Below are 21243 nucleotides of genomic sequence, written 5' to 3' on the forward strand. Positions count from 1 at the left end.
GCTCTTTGCACTCTTTCTTTATTGTGATAATGAATAACACTGAGTTGGGATGTTAGAAAATCCACTGGCTTGGCTTTTTGAGTGACTATGGCATAGAGCCACTTCTGATCAACATCAGACTATACATTAACAATAATAAACTTCTACGGTTTTCAAGCAGTAGGACTTAAGACTAACTTGTAACTGCAAGAAACCATAATTCCTCTATAAAGTTTTCCTGGCACTGAAAATTCTTAAAACCAATCACAATTATTTTTCATAATTTATTTAAATTATTTTGTTCAAGCAGTAACTGGTCTCATACCGGTCCCCCACAGTACACTAGAAATTCTTTATTCATCACAGAGCTTTGGCACACAGTGAATCCTCTGCATAGGCCCTGCACTTTAAACACATTAATTTTTTAAAAGACATTAGTATAGGAAAAAAAGCCAACGATAGTAACTTTCAGATACTATATACCTAGAATTTTAGTTTTAAAATTGAGACTTTTAATTAATTTAATTAGTTTTTTGAGGCAAGTTCTAGCTTTCATTATGTAGCCCAGGCTGACCTTAAACTTGCAACAAACTTCCTGCCTCAACTTCCCAAGCGCCACTGCACCTGGCTTAATAACAGCCTTTTAGAAATCAGTTAACTCTTCTTTCACAGGTAGGGAAACAGGAATTGTCTGAGACTCACCAAAAGTCACTTGGGTAACAAGCACTAGAAATGTGACACTACACAAGAACGTGCGATGTATTTCCATCAGTAACACAAGCAAATGCAGTTTTTGTGTGTGCTTGACATCTTTGGTTGCTCATGAACTTTGTTGCTGCTATTTGTTTTGTTTTGCTTGCTCTTTGAGTCTTGACTAGATTTCAGTTCCATGAAGTCCAAGGTAGCATGTCTGTGTCAGGATTATCCTATATGATTTGGCCTGCAAAAGTTAAACTATTATCTAACTGAAATGAAGTGGTCTTCTAATAGATGTGGAATATGAATTATAGATGATATTACCTACAGTCTTTTCTAGAATCTCTCACATAATAGGTTCTCAATAAATAATTATTTATCAAGAAAACAAAATATTACAATAAGCTACTTACTGTTATATACTTACTATTATTTTATTTATGTGATACGTACTTATGGTTCATTTTGTAGATGACACGCTTTGCCCAAGTTCACAGAGCTGCTAAGTGGGAAGCTAGATTCAAACTCCAGTCTGCATGGCCATGAAGTTTACATACACACTTGAAATGATACAGCACAAGGTCTCTAGTTAACACTCAAAAAGTTTATCATGTGAAAGTAGGCATGTTAAAAACAGCCGATTTTCACCACAACCTTCTTGACCATTACTAGTAGTAGTAGTAGTAGTAGTATTGGTACATGTTTCAGTACATAATGTCACATTCCATGTGTGAGGTTGGTGCCTGGACACAACACATCTCAATTCCTGTTTCACCCCTTCCTTCCCTCCTCCCTCCGTATCTTGATCCTGCTCCTACTGAGAAAGATTTCCCTACTTTTTAGTATCTAGTTTTATTTTGCTTTTTATTTATGATTTGAGCTTCTCATACTAGAGAACCACGTGCTATTTAAACTTATGTGTCTTAACTTATTTTACTTAACATTATAATCTTAAGGTGCCTTCACTGTCTTACAGCTGACTCGTTTATCCTTCTTTATGTCAGAGTAGTACTTCACAGTGTGTAAATAACACATTAGCTTTATCTTTATGGCTTGTATCTAGATGTCCTCCTCCAAAGTCTCATGTAGTCATAGCTTCTAGAGGTGGCAAGACCCAGGGTTTGTGATGCTGGGATCAAGGACATGATGCTGGGACTGATCATGGTGTGATGCAATTACAGGTGTGTGTGCAACCACCACCACTACCACTACCAAAGGCAAGTATCCTGGATAAGTTAGAAAGGTCAGAAAGAGCTGCTTCACTTGTTGCTTGTCATTTATAGCTTGATGTCTTCTTTCTTCTGTCTTCCACCCACTATGAATTATTTCTCCTCTGAAATACCCCACTGCCATGCTACCCTGCCTTGGAGCCAGCCAATTATGGACTGAAACTTCTACAAACTGTGAGCTAAATAAACCTCTCTCTCCAGCAAGGAAAGTAACTAAGACATCATTCATCTGCTGATGGACATCCAGGCTACTTCCAAGATACAGCTATTATGTGTTTTGCTCTCTAAACATGGATATGCATGTGCCACTGTCAATATGATGCCTTTAAAATTTTCAGTAGATACCTAGAAAAGGAATGACTGGGTCTAATGAGATTTTCTATTTTTAGTTTTTTAAGGAATTTACATCCTGATTTCTAGCTATTATCTTCCTACTTTATAGATGTAAGCTGAATGGCTTTAGACACAACACACTAACCAGAGAAATCTAATGTACAAATATTATGTGTATTATAGGGAAACCAACGATGTGCCAATCTAAGAGAGAGTGGAGATCACAGATTCAGGGGAATGGTGGTGATAAAACTACATGACTGAAGGATGGGAAGTTAAAAAATAAAGACAACAAGTAGAGACCACTCAGAAGCTTTGGTGAAGGAGAAACAGGCTTGTGGCAGGAAAAGAACTAAGGTCTGAAGGAAGATATACTAGGCATGGCATCATGGCTGCCAAATCCAATGTTCTCTTCCATTTAAATCATCCTACATGGAGTACCCACATAGCATTACTATTATTCTTTGTTCAGAAATGACTATGGGTTGGAGCAGAGATAGGCACTCAACCAAAAGGCAGCACAACTGTAGGTGGGTGGCCTGGTGTGAAAAGCACTGATGCTTCCTATTAAGTCAATCAAAAGAGATCATTTCAGATTTTAGATGGAGGAATACAGAAAACAATGGCTGGCTAAGAGAGCAAAATCACAGGCACAGAAAATAATTTCTGTTTCCTTTCTTGTCTGAATCTATATGTGTCATTCAAATAAATTCCTTTGAAAAAAGGAGGCATAGGTGGGTCGATTTGTGCTTCTTAGGAACAAAAAAGCTTAAACAACATGAAAAGTTCCTTGGTCTAATAAGTCTTGTTTGTAGTGACAGCATTCATTACATTTATACTTAAGATGACATGAAATTAATCATGGATATTATCATTAGCTCACATTTATTGACAGTAACAAAAGCAAATTCTCTTATTTTCAATCTATATATGTGATAATTAATTTTACAAGATCTTACAAGATAAATAAATGAATCTGATGCTGGATAAATAAAAGTAGGTGAAAAGAAAGGGCAAAAGAATTGAAATATGCTATATACCTGTATCAGTTCCCTACAGTGATATCATGTACTACAAACATGTAGTAATAAAAGTAAAAAAAACCCAAAAATCAAAAACAAAAAATAGCAGTTGCCCCCATCAACACAAGTCTTACACTAATCTAAAGCTTTCATGATGGAAAAAAACAAAGCAAACAGGCTAATATGTTGTATAATGGTACACTGAATAAGAATTACAGCATAAAAATCAAGAAGCTACTGGGTATTAATATAATATGAAACTTCAGTCCAAAGTAAAGGCTGGAGAACATTACAGCTCTTCTGAAACTGAGTTTGGGAGTTTTATTGTGAGTCCTACAGAAGAACACCAGAGATGAAGTCTTGCAATGTGGCCAACCAACAAAGAATGGGCTGGAAGTGCTGAAGAATAAATAGTAGAAGCAGAATATCAAGCCGGCTGATAGGAATTGAAGGTAAGTACAGAGAAGGGGAGAAGTGAGATATACTTTCAGATTTCATTGAGGGTAAGAAAATGCTCAAAAGACTTCAACCTAGTATAACGAGTAACAGACTTGACTACAAGCAGAGGTTCACGATGTCTTTGCCACACTAATCAAAAGTGCCAAACATGGTTTATAAAATTATATAAAACAATCTCAAGAAATTTAAATATTTAAGAGTACCTGATTGGTTCTTATTAAAAATATAATTACATATTTTAATTGTATTTTACAGTTTATTTGAATACATGAGTTTCTACTATTAATCTTTACTGAGGAACTGCATCTGAGCTGACTTTTTAATTTCTTTATCATACTTTTCTATCAGATGCCAGTAAAAAGAGTATTCATGGTTTTCTATGATCACTTTTGTATGGATATTAAGTTTTTGTTATATTCAAAACTGCAGTAAAATTTACGTTTAGTATGCTTTGTCCTCCAAAATCTGCTTCAGAATAAAATAAAAATTTTATTTAAAGAAAGACTAAACAAAACAGAAAATGGGTAGAAATAATACATAAGTTCAAAGAAAAAATAAACAGTAAGAAATCACTAGTTGATGTTTACATACTGTCCCCTTACAAATAGTTGTTCAAGATACAAAAGTGGAACATATAAAGTGGGAATTCAAACAGCGAGACTGCAAACAGTTCTGTTCAGTTGTCCAACAAAAACACAGTAACATGGTTGTCAATCCTATACACTTAAACATACATGCAGTTAGCCATATCTTCATTTAGGTTGAGATTAAACAAACTAAAGCAGGCTAAAATCATTCTGAACAAAGAATAACAGCATTGCTGGATTTCATATCATGACACTCCGGGATCAGCACTGGGTACACTGCAGTGTCTTTTTTTTTTTTTTTTAATTTTATTTAAAGAAAGACTAAACAAAACAGAAAACGGGCAGAAATAATACATACTATCAAAGAAAAAAAGTAAACAATAAGAAATCACTAATTGATGATTACAGATTGTCCTATTACAAATAGTTATTCAAAATACTAAAGTGGAGCATATAAAGTGGGGATTCAAACAGTGAGACTGCAACCAGTTTTGTTCAACTCTCCAACAAAAGCTTAGAAATATGGCTATCAATCCTATACACTTAAACATACATGCAGTTATCCATATCTTTAATTATGTTGAGACTGAACAAACCCAAGCAGGTTAATATCACTCGGAACAAAGAATAATATTCTTGCTGGGTATCACATTATGACACTCCAGGATCAGCACTGGGTACTTTAGTGTCTCTTTTTCTTCAAAGTATTTGTTCATTTCATCATGTGTCATAAGATCAGTTCTCATGAACTGTTTATAGATTCTACACATGCATGAGTCTTAACATGTGTTTCTATCCATTCTATCATTCTATATCATAAAACAAAGCGAGACAAAACAAAATATATTCCTATAACACATGAAATGAAAAACACATGTAAGACCATTGTACAAGGAGTTCTACCATAGTTCCTGTGTTGTCTCTTATCTTCAATAGAATTGGCTATATCATCAGACACAATATAATTGAATATATCAGTACATAATAGTATTAATAAAAACACAACTTTGTATATAGTATAAAACTTCAAAATAGGCAGTTATCAAACCAGAATGTGCATCGCAGAGTCTTGTCATCTTCAGTGTAGTTGCCTATACTCTCAGACTTGATACTATCAATCGTAAGTTTTGAATAAAATCTGTTTGATATCAAACAGCAATCAAACAAACCAGATTTAACTAAGATCAGTCAGATAAAACAGTATAAGTCATACAAGGCTCCAGATTAAGTTAAGAGGAAATTAAAGATGATTACTGTGCTATATCCTAATGTTTTTGGGATAGTTGTCTGTGCTCTCAGATCTAATGCAAGCAGACAAACTGGGACAGAATAAAATCTATCTAAAAAGAGTGGTGGGAGTAATGCGGGTTTTAAATCCTGACATACTATTAACAATATCTTCTCCCATCTTTTTTAAGACTCTCCCTCCCCTTTCACTTCTTGAGGGTACACTGTGCATTTATGGGTTTCACCAAGACCCTCGGTTTTAAATTGGGGGGCAGGGGTGCTGCTATTTACCTAAGTGGTTCTGAACCTTCTCTCTCCTGGACTTGATCTCTAATTGTTTTCCTTTACCTATTAAAGCCAACCTATCCACAAATACTGGTCGAGTTGCCCCTATTACTCTCTAGTTCTCTGTCATATAGATTTTCAGCCCATGTACAGTTTTTCATGTTAATTATATTTCCTATAAATAGCATCTCAGTGGACCCTACCTCCTGACCTACTCCATGTGTGGTTTTTTTTTTTTAGTGTATCAAGGTCATCTATATTAGAGATTATAACTAACCTTTTCTGCCTCATTTATGTTATGCTCTTTTTTTTTTGTCACCAGTTGTCTGCTTATTTTCTTCATTCTGTTTTCTGCTTCATTCATTGAGGCCTCTCTGCCACTGTTCCTGGAATCCTAGTACTTTTCTCTCTCTCTAGAATGCCCTGCAGTATTCTCTGAGAGTTGGATTGGTGGTTGCGAATTTCCCAAGTTCCTCTTTGTCTTGGATGCATCTTGTTTCTCCATTAATTTCTAGAGACAGTTTATCAGGGTATATCAATCTGGGCTGGAGGTTATTTTCTTTCAGAGCTTGGAATATTTCACTCCAGGCTCTTCTTGACTTGACGGTTTGTGTTGAGAAGTCTGCTGTGATTCTGATGGGCCTTCCTTTATAGGTGATCTCTTTTTTGTCTCTAACAAAGACAAATTAATATTTTGCTCTTATATTGAATTTCTATGACCTGATTATTATATGCCTGGGTATAGCTCTGTTTTGGTTGTAGGTAGCTGGAGTTCTGTATGCCTCATCAGAATATCATTTCCTCCTATGTTTGGGAAGTTTTTCTTAATTATTTCTGTGAATAGCCTTTGTGGTTCCTTTGTTTGTACCCCTGCTTCTTCATTCACATTTTTTATTCTCAAGTTATAGATCCTCTTGTTGTCTTCTAGCCTTTGTATTGTTACTGCTTGTTTCCTTGTTATTTTTAAAAAGTTTTTCCTTTCATAATCCCACATTGCAAAATTGTCCTCCAGTTTGGATAATCTATCTTTAGCTTCTTTCAAGAAGTTTTGCCATCTTGTCATAGAGTTTTTAATTTCCTGGTAATCTCTTTGAATCTGCTTCATGTATTCTATATTTTCTTTATATTCTTCATCAAATGGTTCTCTCCTTTGTTTGAGTTCCTCCCTTCTTCCATTTGTCTTCTTTGGGGGGTGCTTAGCATCCCTTTTATTAATCTTTTTACTTGGCTAAATATTTCCCTTTGAACTCATCTGTGAGGTCCTGAAGATAGCGCTTTATGTCCACTGGTGCCATGTCTGATATTGTATGTTTGCTGTTCTCATTCTCCTTTGTATTTTCCTGTCCTGGGTCAATGTTCTCAGGGTTGGGACCTGGGGACATTTCTTGTTGCTTCCTCTTCCCATCTTTTTTGTTTCTTCCAGGAGGTCCCAGTTTCTTTCTTTGTTGGTTACAACTCTTCTGAAGTACACTGGCTAGGTGACCCTTCACACTGCAGTGTGCTAGTGAGCTGCAAACGGGGGTAGCATATCTGGCCTCTCCTCCAGATCAGTCAAGCTGCTGAGGCCTCACTGTATTAGTGTGCACTACCTCTCCTTCAGGTCAGTCAAATTTCTGAGGTCTTCACTGTGTTGGGTATGCACTGCCGCCTTAGGGAATTGATTTTGGATAACCTATTGGGTCTCAGCCAGGTCGCATGACCCAGGCCAAGCTCACTCTACCAATCCCGTACGGGAAGGGAACAACTGACTGAAGTCACTGCTGCCCCTTGTACTTGCCAGTCCTGCCTGGTCCTAGAATGTCGTCCGCCGAGCCCCTCTTTCTGTGGAATGGCTCCACTCCACTTACTCCCCACAGGTCGATGCAGGCTCCCCGCCAGCTCAGCTCTCCATTCAGCTGGCCGACCCCCCCCCCACCTCAGTGTGACTGCGCCTCCAGTGAACTGAAGCGGTGGAACCTTGGACAGCTCTGCAAGTCACCCACTGCGGTGGGAGCACTGAACCTTTAGCTGTTCCAATAACAGCACCGGGACTGTATGTTTTGATTGGTTCTTCTCACCTTAGTTTCTTCTTGGGATGAGAGAATTCATTTCCTTCTGTTCGGGCTCTCCACGCTGTATTATGTTGAATTCTAAATTGACTATCCATTTATAGCTCAAGTAGTCACTTCTCTGTCCCTCATCTTTGTCTTTTCCATCTGATTCCTACCAAATCCACCTTCCTTCTGCCTCACTTTTGTTTATACTCTAACCCAAAACCTGATAAAGGACTAACTGCTCGTACTACTCCATCACAAAACACCAGAACCATACTATCTCACTATTTCAGGTCTCTTAATTTCTGTGTCCATCTCAAGGACTATCCAAGGACTATCTATGATGATACAAAAGCTACTTTTGAAAAGGTTAAGAAGCTTTCTGAGATACTCAGAAAAATTATGTCACAAGTCTGGTGAACAAATGTACATCAATATGTTTTAAGTTTAAAAATTTTAAAGTTAAGATACCTTGATATACCACATTTTAAATAATCTTACCTAAATTACCAGTTAGGGCTATTTAAGATGTTAGGCTTTAACTGTCCATAGAATCTGCAAAAGGGACTATTTTAAGTACTGTTACTAGGTGAAGAATTTCTTGTTTTGTATTTTTTTCACAGTTTCCTATTAGAATGCTGGGTCATAAAATCAGATGTGCTAACTTCACATCCTTCTATTAAGATGTGAAAACTGCTACTTTCAAGTGTAAACTTCCTTCTCAAACTGAGTAACACCCGCCTACCTGGAGTTGCTTTCTTTAAGTGATATATGCCGTATCTTTTAAAAGAAACTGGGAAATAAGGATGTGGATTTTGAAATAAAAACAGTGTCACAAAAATAGGTCACAATTACAATTTAGAGATAACTGACACTTAACTCTATGGATATTAGTCCTGAAGCTTGGAAATTTCAGTGTTTATTTATTTATTTTTACCATCAGGAAGGTATGGTGGTATCAGAGATTTTATTCATTTACTTTGTAACACAGAAAAAGATGAAACCACAACAAAAGATTATGCTTATACAGCAAATATAGTACTTTTATAGTACTTTTAGATTGTGTTTTAATGCAGTCCTAATTCCACAACCCATCAAGTCTTGCAGTTCGTTAATAAAAAAAAAAATGGTTAAAATCGAGTAAATTTGAAATATACTTTTGAAAACTAGACTCAAACTTCCAGCTTTTCAATTCAGCTGAATTAGTAAAATTTCAAAGAGATATATTTTTAAAAGATATATTCACTTGCTTACACTCATCCCACAAATGTTCTTTACTCACTGTAATGTGACACGGATATCCTCCAAGTTACATACATCAATTTTAAAACTAGTTATTCATATAAGGCTCATCAGTATAATGTTACCACATAAGAAGAGCTCCTTCCTTCACAGAACCAACCACATGCTTGGGGGAAAAATATGAAAAAACAGGGAAATCAGAGCTTCCCAGAGTTTTCACACCACCCACTTCCTTCATCTACTGTTGATCTTTTCACAACTCTAAAAATAAGAAGTTAATTTTTAAACCCAACACCAAAAGAAGTTGCTACTCTGATAATAGTAACCTATAACCTCTTGGAAGCTATTTTCTTCCTTTTAAAAAATAAATTCATGTGACTCCATAAATATACCAGCTCTGAAGAGTTTAGATAGCACATGACATCTCATAATTGTGTGAGTGATGGGAGGCAGGGGTAAAGTGATATGTTAACAAAGGCAAAGTAATACAGAGGCTGAGGTTTGATATAGAAAAGTATAAATGGGAAACCTTATCAACAGTTTTTCAGCTATAGATATTGCCTTGTAAATAATGATTAAATCATTTAATACGTAAGTGCTTACTTTGTACAAGATTTTTCTAAATGTTTTATGTGTATTAATTACTTTAGAGTTCTTATCTATCCTATGAATAAGGTTCTATTATTACTGTTGCCATGTTATAGACAAAGAATTATAAGAACAAAGCAGCATCACATTTGACACTCTGGGAGGTTCGCTGGTTCACAGTCAACAATGAGCACTTTTTTCCAATTAGATAGTCAAATTATTTGTGTCCTAACATCCTGGATTAATTATGATTGGAAGAATTACTACATTATGACTCTTCAGCTTAGAGAGAGAGAAAGAGAGAGAAAGAGAGAGATGACAGACTACAACCCACTCAAAATCAGAGATACACAGGGTATGTGCACAGGCTTTTTTCTATTTATCTCTTTACATTCAGATTCCCATTTGCCTTATCATATTGCTTTATTTAACATGGAACTTAATTATATATTCATGCCATGATATTAAAGCCAAAATGATCAGATATCCTAGAATACATCTTTCCCTCCCATAACAGTTCTATCTCTGGGTAACAAAAGTCCGAACAAATGTACTAGCTCACCCTCTCTTGCAAACTACAAATACTGTTTTAGAGGTTCTTTGCACCACATGGCCACATACTTACAACCACAAAGTGTTTAAGATAGAGGCAAGAGCACAAGTTTTTAAGTCAGAAATATCTGTTATAAACCAACCTCTGTCCCTTACTAGTCATTTTACCCTTTGGCAAGGTATACATAATCTCACTGTCCAGTTCCTTGTCTGTGGAATAAGAATAACAACTTCCTCACAAGATGATTGTGTGACTGTTGCTAGTTGCATTAACTAATTATGGAAACTGTTACAGAGTACATACTCAACAGTTATTGGTTTCCACATGTCTTTGAAACATCTGTAACTTACTCAATTACTTAAAACCTTTACCATCCCAATTTTCATTTTTTCCCATCTCATTTGTTATTTAGAACATAATGAACAAAGGCCCAAGATTTTCCATACATAAGATTGTTCAAAACATCTACCTGGGTTTATATAAACACACACACTCTCTCTCTCTCTCTCTCTCTCTCTCTCTCTCTCTCTCTCTCTCTCACAGATACAAATTTGAAGTGTTAGTGGCTAGATTGCTTTCTTATACATTTTCTTGTAAGATATCCATATACTGAGTCTGAAAAAAAAAACAACAACAACTTTCTCTCTCTCTCTCTCCTATTATCTCACAGGTTCTATACCGTGGATTCTTTCATCTCTTAGACTTTATCCCATGGCCACCATCCTAGTGGATGTATTTATCACTTTAGGCATGAAATACAAAGCTGCTCATTGCTTCACTTTCCTCTTCCTCCCCTCCAATTTAACTACATTAACTATACAGCATTACCAAATTCACTATGTCATTCCTCTGTTTAAGAAATTCCACTGGCTTCCCAGTAACCACAGGGGGAAAAAATGTCCAAAAGACTCTGCCTAGTGATCTGGCTCCAGCCACCACGTAATCTTATTTACCTCCCACAAATTCCCAGCATGTTTCCATTTGGCTTGCTTTCGTGTTCCCTGGTTTTTCCCTTTAAAGGCTGTTCCTGTTGTTTTTCCCATTTGATTACTTTGCCCATTTTCTCTTGCCCCAAATCCTGTCATCCTTCAATGACCAGTCAGCCTAAACAATTACCTTAATTCAAGGTTTTTCTTCTCATTTCTGCACATAATGATCTCCTTTCTCCAATCATCTATAGTACAAATTGGTTTTATAGCTCATTTGGTTTTAACATATTGCTTTATTTTTAATACACTAGCCCTGCATACTAAGGCAAGGACTCCTCAACCCCTTTCAACTCTGTATTTTCTGTAGCTCTCTAGTGTAGTATATTTTGGCCCAGGAGCCTCATCAACCCCATTTATACAGAACTGGCAAAAAATACACGAACATCTTGTTCTAATTACAGACTTCCCATCAAGTCCCCTCTATGTTATATACTTTATGTTTTCTCTCAAGCTTTTGTCAACCTTTCACCTATTTTAACACATTTCCTGACCTTTGGTTTGTGAACAAACTCACCTCAACTTCTCAACTAGGGCTGACAACATAGTTCAGTGCATATGCACAAAGCTCTGGTTCAATCTTATACACACATACAACACACACACACACACACACACACACACTCACACACTTAGGGCCCACATGGAGGCATCACAGACATTTCTAAACTCTTCTTCCATTTTCCTTTACCTCCCTGACCTAAGTAAAATTTAGCTCTTCCTTAAACCAAGTACATTCCTTGGTACCATATGCCAGGGAGAATCTATTTATTCCTGTTTGCCCAATAAAATGTTGAAGTAAACAGTCAAATCTGTCATCACTTGACATATTTCTGCCTTTCCTTTGTTCATTTTCTCCTTGTCCATTCATCACTTTTTAAAAAAACATCTTTATTACATCAGCAACTAATGCTTAATAGAGTATTGTTCACCTCTGTCAATTTTAGTGAACTTCACAGGTCAATCACCTGCCCTTTATTCACACACTTAACTATTTCAATAGCCTACGCCCACCCTCACCTCCTATCCCATGACAGGGATAGAATTCAGGCCCTCATGCATGATCAGCAAGTGTTCTTCCACTGAGCTAAATCTCCAGCCCTCAAGTTCTTTAATCTCTTTGACTCTATGGACCTGAGTTTTCTTTCCACCACAGCAAAGCCAATTCTCAAATACTAACAGTCCTCTGAAGGCTTTATCTTGAGCTTATTGAGCAACTCTAATTAGAAGCACTTATACTACAGTGTCTTCACTCATTTAATCCATGCCTTTCGCTAGTTCTTTTCAAATGTTTCCATTTGAACTAAGACTTGGGAAGGGAACTAGGAATTGTTGTTTAAAAACGAAACAAAACAAAAAGATTCCTAGGCCTTGTCCATGAAGCTTCTGGCCAGTACATAGAGTATCAATTTTCAATCATAGCTATAGCAAGGAATTAAAAAAAAAAATAAGATAACCAAGTTCCATTCCCAGAAATTCTGTAAAGAATCTGCTTGGATGTGTGCTTGGATAATGATGGCGTTCAAAGTTTCCCAGGTGATTCCACTGTGTATCAAAAGTTGAAAATTGGCATATTATGGTGAGATGTGAGAAACAAGACCTTAATATGCCACAAAAGTAACTGAGGTCAGTCAAGTTGAGACTATTGTGTTAAGTGCCCGCAGGTTAGAATGCACTTCCTTCACACAAATGTGGTTTTAGGATCTATTACTTGTGGGCTCCCTTTCCAGCATTCTATCACCCTAGCATCATTCCTTAATCCTTTACAATACAGGATAAAACCCCTTAAACTTTCATTTCTGTCACTCTGAACTGTTTCTAGTCTCACTAACATGACATACTGAAATTCTTTCTCGGAAAAGCCACAGTTATAGGACCACTTGAACTGAGTCAACTTAGAGACATAAAGCTGTTAACCTCAGAGTAGAAATAATTACTTATGTGGCACAAAGAAAGTTATTGAGGGCAATTAGGTTTTTAAGTCCCCAGCAGCTCTATTTAATTCAGGAAAAGGCAGAAAAACAAGGGAACAGGCCACAATCTGTCTTTCCCAGTATGCTCTACACTGTCAGGACTCCATGGCACACACATGCACACTTACAGACACACACAACACATACACACATTCCACGCTTACCTCACACACATGCCAAGACCTCCCCCCATCACTTGTAAACTCAGCCGCCATTCCAGTTTTCATGGCTTGCTTGCCTTTTGAAGAAGGATGTATTTTCTTGACTTGCTTTTTCACTGTAAGAATTCCAGCTCTGAAAAATCTCTTTGGCAAACACGTATAAATTTTGCTTTTTATAAACTAACATTTTTTAAAAATGGTACCAATACTTAAAGACCTTATAAGTTACAAAATACTGGCTTTAGAATCTCAAATTTTTCCATAGATCTTTATCCTTGTCTATTCCAACATGACTTTTCAAAGTTTAGTTATGATTTTTTAAAAAGTTTGTCTCTATTCTTTTCAACCAGTAGTACAATTTTTAATTTATTTACAATTTCTGATAGAATTTTTGGCGCGGCTAACAAGATAGAAATATGAAATAAAAGTGGCCTTTATTTTACGAATGTGGAGAGAGACTCCATGACCTCGGGAGTCTGGCTTTCTCTCTGATGGACACTTGGTGTGGGGGGCATACAAGTCGCTTAGGTTTGGGGTGGAGGCTAAGAGGCATTAGTGATGCACAGGTAGCCCATTGGAATTTATTTCTAGCCAAAGGTAAATTGCCTGGGGGCAGGGAAGGTGACCTCAAGGTAGAGCCCCTTGGTTCGGCCTCCCAGCCTCCCACTGCTGCAGCTTCCCATTCAGGGCAAAATCCTTTCAATTTCAATCTCCTATAAATTCTTAAAACACAAATGTCTTCTTGATTCATTTGGTGGCAAAAACACGAAACTGACCTGAACAGATATGAAGCTACTAACAGTCTGAGTTTATGTAGTGTGGATGCATACACATTTTTCTGCTCAATTATAGGTAACTGCCCATGGCCTCATGGTGGATATTATACATGGAATAGGTACTGAATTAACATTTCAAAAAATCTAAAAATCTTGAAATACCAAAGCCCTACAGATTTTAGCTAAAAAACATTAGACCTGCCTCCACATCCTTATCAAATTCTGAAAAATAGCATTCCAAATCTTCGATTTTAGTTACACTGAGATAAACAGGTTTTTGAGAAGGTGCTTGCTTCAGAAACTAAACTCATTTATGTAATTGTTTCTATAAGCATACTTATTTATTGTTTTAAACCACCTGAGAAATACTCTGTGAGTTATTTAAAATAAAGAGATTGCTTTCACAATGTCTAGTTACGCAGCTCTGAGACATTCTTGAAAAAATCTACCAAATAAGACATTGTCCCAATACTAACACTTTAAACAGTGAGCTATTTTAGTAAATTTTTAGTCATTTAAAAGGTTTTAAGAAACTAATTACAAGTAGAAATTAAAAAACGGTAACGTTCACTAAACTTTTACTATTTTGTCATGCACGGCTACATGACAAGTCATAATCTTTAAATATATCAAAGCAAAATTTCAAAAAGGATTTAAATACTATGTCAAACAGCAATTTCAAAATCAGAAGTTAATTTTGTATTGAAAGTAACCAGTCACAATGCCCAGTACAAATAGGAAAAGGGGAGAGAAGGGCTGTCCCATGACATCATCTCTCAATATGCAGTTTTAAGGCTAACAGAAATCTCCAAATAACCCTTCCAAAAATCTAGCCGGAAAATCATCCCTGACAAGCTGGGATAATTTGGGTTTAAATAAAAGGTTCAAAGCAGCCCCCCAAACGCGTTACATTTATATTAAATGAGAAAGCCATCACGGATGCGTCTACCTCCCACTACCGTAATAGCAACCGAAAGGTCACAATTAAGTGGAAACTCGTTGCAAAGCCTGTTCAATCTGGACGAGGGTAGGGAAAGAACAGCAAAGAAAGGAGCGAAATCCTCGCGCCTCCAAGCAGGCTCCAGGGACAACCCTCTCCAGCTTGCCTGACCTCGGTGCTCATCCAGCAGGTAACACAGACTCCAAGATACAGGTCATTATTCCGTTAGAAGAAAGCGAGGGGCCCATGGCCAGAAAAACCACCAAAAACGTCCAGCGGAACCAGCACCCCAGCGTCTCCGGCATTGCAAAGGTGCAGCCTGTGAAGGGCTCAGGGCCGTCCGCGAAGCACAATTCTCTCGTTTCAGCTCGAGCATGGAGCTCGGGGCACCGCCTGGCGCAACACCCGGCTCCCTCCCGACCCCGCCGTCGCCGTCGGGGCGCCCGCGCGGCCCGTGCTTACCGCGGTCGCGCCGGCGGCGGCGGACACGATGGGCGGCAGCTTCTCGCGCTCCAGCTCCTTCGCTTTCTTCTCTTCAGCGGCAGCCGCCGCCACCGCCGGCGGCGCGGCAGGCGCGGGCTCCCGAGCCGCCTCACTCATGTCGAGCCGGGCGACGAGAGCGCGGGGCGGCGGCGGCGGCGGCGGCGGCGGCGGCGGCGGCGGCGGCGGCGGCGGGGCAGGCGGCCGGACTGAGGCTGGAGCCGGGGCTGCTGCCGCTGCGGCCGCGAGAGGGCTCTGCAGCCTCGGCGCGGCCGCGTCCGAGCGCCGTCGCGGCTCCACCTCCGCCCGCCCCGCTCGCCCCGCCCCCCCGCCCCCGCGCGCGACCCGCGGCGTCGGCGGCGCGCAGGCCCGGAGGTCGTGGGCCCGGGGTACCCGCGTACGAGGGCGGAGGGTCCTCCGCGGGCAGCGGGCGCGGGCTGCGGCCTCCCGTCAGCCTCTAGGCCCCCGCGGGGGGCCTCCGCGGACGCCGCGCGGTCGCCATGTTGTTCGCAGACTCGCCTGAATGACGAGGAGACGCGGCTCCGGGCCGCGCGGGAGGGCCCGATCCGGGGTCGGACGGGGACGCCGCGCGCCTCAGTGACGCCCGGGGGCGGGCGGGCGCTGGTGGCTGCCCCTCGCCGGCTCCGGGCCGACTCCCCGAGCGCTGGAGCGGCGTCTAGCGGCCCGGCCTTTCCTCTCCAGCGCGGACGCCGCCGTCCTCTAGGAGCTGCCGCTCTGATCCCGACCCTGCCCGCCCCCTCCCGGGAGAGGCGGCCGCGAGCCCGCGCGGCCTCGGAGAGCTGGTCTGCCTTAGCACCGACGCTCTCTGCGCGCAGTGGACGGCTCAGCCTGGCCAGAGAGCCGGGACGGAGAGGGGCGTGTGGCTTTGTGCCCCCACACACACGTTAGATCGCGGCCGCCAGGTCACTCCTCCCTGTGTTCCTCATGTCCCCTTCCTGATGCCAAGTCCGCCTCTCCCTTCAGTCCCCACGCGCTTGCATTCCGCTCTCCCCCATCCCTGGGCTGCCGCCTAGCCCTTGTTCTTTTCCGTTTATAAATTACAGATGGACTACGCAAACTGCCGCATAATCCCTACTAGATCATTATAAAATATGGGTAAGAAGTTAAAACGGAAGAGGAGAGTTTTTAATCATGATATTAAAATATCCCCCACCTCCACCACTAAAATACGTAGACAAATTCCTTTCCTTTTCAACGCCTCCTCCTTTTTTTCTCAGTCTGCTGGAGGAGCTGAGACACCTGCTGATCCAAGGGAAAGACAGTAAGAATGCACTGTGGGCGATGAAAGACAAAGCGTGTTAATTCTGGACTTACAGGCTGGGCTAAACTACTTAAGGTTGAGTGAAGTTTTTGATAAGGATACTCAGAACCAGATACAAGAACCAAAAATATTTCTCAACCCCAAAGATGATTTTGGGGCTTATGTGTTGTTTTATATAATTCAGTTATTGTGATAACTAAGTATTTGTTACAGTGCAATGTGAGATAAGATTATATGCTTTTCAAACTCACAGTTCCCAGCAAGCAGATCAGAAGCAAGCAAAATAATATATATCAGTAATCAGTATTATCTTCAAAATGATAAATTTTGACTTTCACTTATGGAAAGGGTCTAATATATTTGTTGTCACCATCTGTTTCCCTTTTATTTATCAAATGGAATACAGTAAATGGGATATAATCAGCAAAAAGTATTTCAGTACCAATTAACTGGAGGAAAAGGATGTACATGGTAATATTTTGGGGCTACCTCCTCGTTTTGTTTTCTCTTGAACTCTTTTCTGAATTTTCCTTCTTAAACCTCTGGAATACACATGCAATAAAGGGGAACACCATTACTTTTTACTTTTAGAAGGTCAGCATCCATTGGTTAACAAAATAAAACTCAAGCGAAGGCTTTAAGTACAGTTCAAGTTATTCTGTTCTGGCAAATCTGCGTTGATAGAACAAATACTGGGGGGAAATATTCCCGTTCCTCTCATTTTCAAGTTGATTTAGTAATATGCTATAAAAATACTTGGATCAGAAACCACTTGGATTACATGCCTTCTGCTTTCACTTTTCATGTGTGAGACTAAATAAAATTGTCTGTACAAGTAGTCACATTCAATAGAACAAAATGCCTAAATATTGACAAAACAAGGCAAGTCAGAAATGTTCATTTCTGCTGGTGCACCAGAGCAGATAATGCATTTCTAAACAGATCCGCTGATTAATTCGTCTCAGTTATATATCAAAAATAAGTAGTTTATCGACGTTTGCTCTCAGCTTACCACCTTATCACTCATTGTACAGGAAGGGGGCTGAAGGGTGGATATGGCTTCTGGAAATCTGTGGACTGGTAGTCTGAGGGAGCTTGTGAGCTTGGGAGACACATTTGCAACTACCACTCATGTGCTTCTAAGAGCCGGGAAGGAGAATAGGTGATTGTGGAGCAGGACTGGCTTTTCTATAGAGTTGTGGAGAAGATGCTTTTTAGCTATGCCAAGTATAGCATCCAAGTATAAACCCATTAACCTTAGGAAAAGTAGGAATTAGGCAGGAGAAGCACTCCCTCAGAGGACAGAAAAAAAAACAAAAACAAAAACCAACCAAACCTGAGCCCATTAATTAATCAGGTTCCCCATGTGGATTTAGGAAGATGACGTACTTGAGCATAGGAGTTTGGGAGTTAAATGGGGGTCAGGAAGCTTTTTTTTTTTTTTCCAACAGAAGAAAATGAATTAAATACAGCTAACTTTAAATACATGCAGTAACACTAATGTAGTGAACAATAACAAAGTAGATTCTAACAATTTAATAATTGTAACTACTATGTTAAGTACAGTTATAAAATAGTCCAACTGATTTTTAAAACATATTTTTTCACATTTCAGTTGTTACCTTAAAGTAGTAAACAAGGAAATACACTTATTTTAACCATATTGACATTGTTACGTTACTCCCTTAGGTGTAATGATTGTGACTTTGAAATTCCTATTTTAAAAACAATATTTTAAAAGACCTTACCATGTGAGTTGTAGAAAAAAATTGAACATACAGTTTAGCAAAATGATCCTACCCAACTTTCTGTTGTTACTGAGACCTTAGTCCGTGTCTTTATAAAGTCTCCCATAACTTTATACATATACCTACTCACATAATGTGTCTTGCTTTGCTTTTTAAATAGAAACAGAACATACTGAAACAGTGTGTTGAATCTGAGTGATTTATAATTTAGACCATTCACAGTGAAATATATGTTTATTTTTAAAGGATAATTTTTTAAAAATTGCACAAGGTTATATAAAGCTAAGACTAAAGAATAAAGTGGGTGACATTTTTACTCGGACATCTCTTCAGTTTTCTCCCTATGTGGATTCCCATTGTCATTCTCCTCGGTGCCCTTGCTGTATCTAACCCAGGTCATTTACACATGCTGTCTTGCTCTCAGTTTCTTCCTACACTAATTCCACTAGAATGACCTATTCAAAATATGTGATTTTACATCCTTTGTTTAAAAATATATCAGTAGTCTTTCAGAGACATTATAATAAAAATCCAAACTCGCCATTAGAGCGTTCACCCAAATTCATTGCAAAGAAGGCTTTTTATGTCCTAATGTTATTTTCTTTCTGCTGTCAGAACATGTTGTACATGTATTTTTATATACCTATACACTGCATCGGACTTGTTTCCCTAATACGTCATGGCATAGAGGGGAAGGACCATAACTTATCCCTAAGTCCCTATTGATGGCACACTGCGTAAAGTGTGCTATTGAGGGCACTGGGAGTGTGCTATTGAGGAGGCCTGCAACAAGTTCATAATAAGTGAAACAAGGTATTTTGTTGCATAATCTTATTTGTAAAGAGACTCTAAAGCTATTTCCAAAGAAGAATTAGAAGATATTCTAAATGACGACCCACACTGAGATTACTAAGTTCTAGTTTGCTTCTTGAAAACCTTAATTTTATTGAACAGTGTTACTATGGCAGTTAGGGTGGAGTTTCAACTTGACTAGCGTTGAGACCAACGCTGGGTGTTGGTGGAGCATACATCCAGGTACCTATGGATGGGTCATGGAGGCAGGGCCTTGAGGTCTCTGACATGTCTGCACCCTTTGCTTTGGCACTCTACCCCCACTTTTCTTCTTGGCACCATGAAATAGGCAGTTTTGCTCTGCGGCACCTTTTTATCGTGTTTCTGCCTTGGACCCATTGATTGTAGACAGAAATTGTGAGCAAATTAAACCTCTCTTCCTTTAAGATGTGGATATTGCTAATACAGAACCAAGAGAGCTTTTTTAATGGCAAAATGTTCTATATCTCTTCTACATCATAGAATAGCCATTAACTTTTAGCACTTGAAACATCATTATTGTGACCATAAAAATGAATTTTTAAAAATAGTAACCTTTTCATTTCTCAACTTTAATTTATATTTGAATAGCCATAGAGACTGGTAGCCACCAATGGACAGTGTAGCTCTAAAGTTGCCTTTCAACTATAAAAGAGCACCTCCTAATTAATGGTCTTCACTCTATTAAACGTATTCTTCATAATATATATATATATATATATATATATATATATATATATATATATACCAGCCTTCATTGAAGTAACAGGGGGAGGCCTAAAAGAGGTGTGATAGCCTAAAAGCCTAAATTATTTCACACACACACACACACACACGTGTATATATACATATACATATATATATACACACACACATATATATCACATATGTACAAATATATGTTCATGTGTATTATAAACACACACATATATCTCAATAGAAGCAATGTATGCTATTTCTACAGAAATCTGAATTTCTGTTTTTGAGAAGTGCTAAATATTCTTTGCTTGGTATTATACATAGACCACACTAAAATACCTTTCAGAAAGAAAAGGTGGCATGTTTAAATACAGGGAATTCTAATTAAATTGGCACAGTCAAGACCAAAATCAGACATTGCCTCCTTATTTTTAATCATTGCGATTAAAAACAGGCTAATAAACACAAATTTAAACAGGTGATTCTTGTTTGGTTCTGAGTCAAAGGATTTCATTGGTATTGAGACATATTTGCATAACCAATTTATATGTCTAAATATAAACCAATCTTCAATAAGTTTTGAGATGACATTATCTTTGTGAAAAGTCAAATATTGCCACTACTTGTGTCCAATCATATCTTTAGAAAGGAACAACAGTGACAATATTTTCTACCAAAACTCCCCAAAAGTCATATCCATTTAACTATAAGCCTATTTTACTTAAATCAGGAATGTCTAACGAAAATATTCTGTCAGCCATTCTTGACTTGAATTCTAATATATGAGATCTGCTAAATTGTGGCACACATGGAACAGCCACAAGACTTTTGTGTTTTATAATAAATAAGGCAGTGACTATTAGCCATTAGTAGCTTTCTGAGGTAAACTAGCAAGTCTGCTTTTTCTCCCATCTTAATGCCAGGGAAGATATTTTTCTGCCAGGGAGGTACTTCTTGGGATTCTCAAGTATTCTATCAGTGTATCCTCTCCCCAGGTACAAGCCTTTGTTTCTGTTGGCATCTGTGTAAGTAAGTCCAACAGCTTAACCTGTCTCCTGCCCAAGAAGATCATAGAAATTTGGCCCCGTCTTGGGTTTGCCTTGCTTTTCCACAGCACACAAGGGAAATACTTCT

General features: G+C 38.7%; 1 protein-coding gene across 5 annotated transcripts in view; it reads right to left on the reverse strand.

Moving 5' to 3' along the window:
- The window catches only part of Hectd2 (HECT domain E3 ubiquitin protein ligase 2), a 71658-nt gene extending 55919 nt beyond the window's left edge, over positions 1–15739 (reverse strand). For 2 of the 5 annotated variants that reach the window (XM_063239422.1, XM_063239423.1), the window contains exon 1: positions 15532–15721. In XM_063239422.1, coding sequence (XP_063095492.1) covers positions 15532–15669 — 138 coding nt within the window. In that variant the 5' untranslated portion in view covers positions 15670–15721. Of the gene's footprint in view, positions 1–15531 lie in introns of all 5 variants that reach the window. The other 3 variants (XR_010044251.1, XM_063239424.1, XM_063239425.1) reach the window with 3 other exon arrangements.
- Between the last annotated feature and the right edge of the window lie 5504 nt (positions 15740–21243).

The sequence above is a fragment of the Cavia porcellus genome, unplaced genomic scaffold (genome assembly GCF_034190915.1).
Source record: "Cavia porcellus strain 051 isolate PalLab524CR breed Dunkin Hartley unplaced genomic scaffold, mCavPor4.1 scaffold_28, whole genome shotgun sequence".
NCBI classification, from domain to species: domain Eukaryota; kingdom Metazoa; phylum Chordata; class Mammalia; order Rodentia; family Caviidae; genus Cavia; species Cavia porcellus.